Here is a 4210-nt window from a genome sequence, read left to right as displayed (position 1 = left end):
CAAATTTCTTGAAGATTTCTTGAGTTTCGCTCTTGTCATAGAGAAAGAAAACCCAAGTGAAGCGAGAAAAATCATTAACAATTACTAGACCGTGTTTGTTACCTCCCAAGCTTAGATAAGCTATTGGCCCGAAGAGGTCCATGTGCAATAGTTCCAACGATCTTGTAGTTGTCATGATGTTATTCGAAGGATGAAACGTCACGACTTGTTTCCCTGCTTGGCAAGCACTTCAAACTCAATCTTTCTCAAAGGAAACATTAGGTATGCCAAGAATATGCTCCCCTTTTAGAAGAGTTGACAAATTTCGCATTCCGGAATGACCAAGGCGACGATGCCAAAGCCATCCAAGAGTCGATTTGGCGATTAAGCAAGATTCAGGATTCACTCTATCATTGTTGAAGTCAACAAGATAGAGATCTCCCTTTAATCTATCCTTAAACACCTCCGATTTGTCATCTCTTCTAAAGACGGTGACATCTATATCCGTGAAAAGGCAATTGTATCCAAGTTTACACAATTGAGAAACCGAAAGTAGATTGTAGCTAAGCGACTCGACAAGAAGAACATTGGAGAGGGATTGGTCTTTGGAGATGGCGATTTTACTTAAGCCCATTACCTTTCCTTTGCTGTCATCTCTAAAGATTATGTCGTCGCAATCTCTGCCGTCCTTGTTGAGTGAAGTAAACATACTTCTTTCTCCGGTCATATGATTAGTGCATCCGCTATCGATCACCCAACTTGAGCCACCGGAGGAGTATGCCTACAAGAGTCAGGTCAAGCATGCAATTTAGGTACCCAAACCTTTCTAAGTTTGGGTCCCTTCACAATGTCAATCAAATCTTTTGGAATCCATAAGTTTGCCCTTCGCTTCTCATGTCTGGATCCAATGAAGAGAGCAACCACATTTCCACGGTTGTTCTTCATGATCTCGTATGGGCCATAGAGAAGTCTAAGCTCAGCCGGATCCTCATGAGTTGAGGTCGGCTTTTGCTTGTCTCTCCCACCCTGTTGAGGTCAGACTGTCCGGTCCTAGGGGTCGGACCGTCCGGCCGGACCTCTCTGCCAGACAGAGGTCTGGTCGGACTGGCCGGCCCTGGTCGGACTGTTTGGCCTGGCCTCTCTAGTGGGCAGAGGGCTTGGGCTGGACCGTCCGCCCCTTGGATCCGGACCGTCCGGCCTGGCCTTTCTGCTGGACAGAGGGCCTCAGCAGGACTGTCCGACCCTATCTGGCCTTCCTGACCTCAATGCTTCTTTTACCTTCCTCTTCACTCTTGGACTCCCCTTCCTTCACAAATACTAGGCATGATTTACCATTAATCATGACCCTTTTTGAGCTAGAATTTGTGTCGGGGAAATACCCAAGACCACGCCTATCCTTGTTGTGGTGTGTGGTAATAGTCTTGAAGAGGACTTCCTTGGATTGATAAGTTCGAATACATGCGAACTTTACCAATGTCTCCAACCTCTCATTCTCCTTCATCAACTCTTTGAGAGCTGCATTGTTAGTCTCAGCAACATTTAAGTCGATAGTTTTGCATTTCTCACATTCAAGTATGATATTGACTATTGTGTTGTCTTTAGAGTTGGAGAGGTTGTGCTTAAGATTATCAATTTCATTCTCAAGACCATTGTGCCCCAAATTCATGGACACAATAATTTCCTCAAGAATTCCATTGACATCCTTAAGATTGGTTATGGCTTGATTTGCTAGCATGAGTTCTTTAGACAAATCATCCATTTCATCCTCATTTTTGGCAAGGATCCCTTCAAGAGATTCATTTTTCATTCTCTCTTGAACTAGAAGATCCTCTTGCCTCTCAAGCGAATTTTCTTTTTCCTCTAGCACTTTAATGAGTTTAGCAATATGAATGAGTGCAGGTTTGCTAAAATTTCTAAGCATAGCATTGTCATCATCATGATCTACATCATCATCATCACTAGTATCAACACTATGCTTAGGGGCAAGGAATACCTTGCGCCCTTGTGCCATAAGACACAAAGGCGTGTGGTCGTTGTCGTCGTCGCTCAAGTTGGGGAAGAGCCGCTCCGTGCTTGATGAAGAGATAGCCACGGTGGCGACGCCTCCACTCTTAGAACCATTTGCCTTGGGCTCATCTTCCTTCTTGTCCTCATCATTGTTTGAGAACCATTCTTCTCCAATGTGTGCCCTTTCGGGCCTTCTCTTGAAATATTTAGGCTTGGTTTTCTTGTTCTTGGCAAGCTTGGGACAATCCGCTATGAAGTGCCCGAATTCCTTGTTGTACTCATAACATGCCTTCTTGGATTGTTGCTTGGATTTGTCTTCATCTCTTCTTCCATAGCTCTTCTTCCGGAGAAAGCTCTTGAATTTGTGAACCAAAAGAGCAAGCTCCTCATCTTCACTCTCCGAGTCACTTGAGCTTTCTTCCCTTGCCTTAGAGGTGGACTTCTTTGCCTTGAAGGCCACTTCCTTGTTCTTGGCTTGAGCGGAGGACGAGGCGAGCTTCTTCACTTCTTTTGCTTCTTCTTCAAGGAGCTCGTGGGAGATGATTCTTGAGAGCACATCACTTGGGGACATCCTCTTGAACCCGCTTGACTCATGAATCAATGTCACCAAGGTGGGATTCCTTAGTGCTATCGCTCGGAGCAAGCGCTTCACCACCATGTGATCCGTCAAGTCTTTACTCCCAAGGCCATGAATCTTGTTCACGATGACCATCATCCGGTCATACATCTCTTGCGGCGTCTCATCATCTTTCATAACAAATCTACCAAGCTTCCCTTCAAGGAGTTCGATTTTTGATTCTCAAACTCCTTGTGATCCCTCATGAGCCACTTGGAGAGTATCCCATATCTCCTTTGGTTCTTCAAGTTGATCAACCTTGTTGAACTCCTCCAGGCTCAAGGAATTGAGGATCACGCTTGCTGCTTGAGCGTTGCGGTGGATGAGAAGGTCTTGTGTAGGTGTAGGCTCTTCTCCTTCATCCGGTACGTCGTTCATACCTGTACCCACAACCTTCCAAACACTTGGATGCAAAGAGATCAAGTAAAGTTTCATCTTGTGCTTTCATGCACCATAGTAAGTGCCACAAAGAAGGGGGGGCGATCGGAAAGTAAAGACACATTAGTAGAGGGAGAAGGGTTGAGTTTAGAGTAGCTCCCTTCTTGGAGGAATGTGACTTTTGCGATGAATTGTCTCCTTCTCCTTCATTGGCACTCGTCGAAGTCCGCTAGTCTTGTCTCCCATTTTGGATCACTTCAAGCTTTTAAGCCTTTTAGAAGACCCTGCTCTGATACCAATTGAAATCCCAGGGAGATAGCCTAGAGGGGGGTGAATAGGCGACCTGAAAATTCTTTCGAATTGGAGCGGTTAGTAGGGCCGGACCGTCCGGGCTTAGGGGCCAGACCATCCGGTCTGGGCCTTCGGGTTGAGCCGAGGCCTCTGGCCGGACTGTCCGAGTATGAGCACCGGACCGTCCGATCAGTAAAAGAGAGGACTTTTCAGTCCTCCTTTCTTGATGTGGTTCCTGTGAACGTGTAGTGTGTGTGTTGAAAATGAACTCAGACAGAACATAGAAATAGCGAAAAGCGAAGGAAGGCACAAATATGAACACGAGAGATTTTTACCCGAAGTTCGGATCCTTCGATCGTACTCTCCGTTGAGGCGCTCCAGTGAGCGGGATGTCACGCCCAGAAATTTACACCAAATTTCTGAACAATAGCATGTATTAAATCTCGGTCCAGGCATCAGCCCGAGTACACACTATGACAAATTAATACACAGTTCCACGACTTAAAAACAAATAAAAACAATAAACTATCGAAATGCAGCGGAAAAGGAAAACCAGACTAGACCAACTAATCTTCAGCTTCTGCTGGTGAAGACGGCTCCACACCACAGGCACTCTCGACGGCGGACTGAACCTTACTTCAACCTTCGGAACAACCTTCTTCTGACACAGGCTCTGGCACTTGCTCTGGTGGGGGAAAAAGTAAGCAAGGCTGAGTACAAACCACCGTACTCAACAAGTAACACCCAAGAGAGGGAGAATAATGAATGCAACAGGGTAACAAGGATAGGCTAAGGTTAAATTGCACAAAGCTGCAGTAATTTAGCAAAACAGTAGATAAAATAGACTGAAATAAAAGAAAAGTAAACATTTAAAATAAACATCCACTGTCCAACGTTACACCACGTTGCAACAGGCCCAAACCACTGTCGAACGTTACA

General features: G+C 45.5%; 1 protein-coding gene across 1 annotated transcript; it reads right to left on the bottom strand.

Annotated features, from left to right (window-relative positions):
* Nucleotides 1-235: 235 nt before the first annotated feature.
* Nucleotides 236-2713, bottom strand: LOC121054424. Its single transcript, XM_040523931.1, has 2 exons — nt 1241-2713; nt 236-760 (listed from the first exon to the last, which is right to left on the bottom strand). Exons 1-2 carry the CDS (start codon nt 2711-2713, stop codon nt 236-238), a joined length of 1998 nt encoding a protein of 665 aa, XP_040379865.1.
* Nucleotides 2714-4210: the final 1497 nt, after the last annotated feature.

This window comes from Oryza brachyantha, chromosome 5 (genome assembly GCF_000231095.2).
Source record: "Oryza brachyantha chromosome 5, ObraRS2, whole genome shotgun sequence".
Lineage (NCBI taxonomy): Eukaryota > Viridiplantae > Streptophyta > Magnoliopsida > Poales > Poaceae > Oryza > Oryza brachyantha.
Note: the sequence above shows the minus strand (reverse complement) of the source record. Positions and strands in the feature narration are given on the sequence as shown.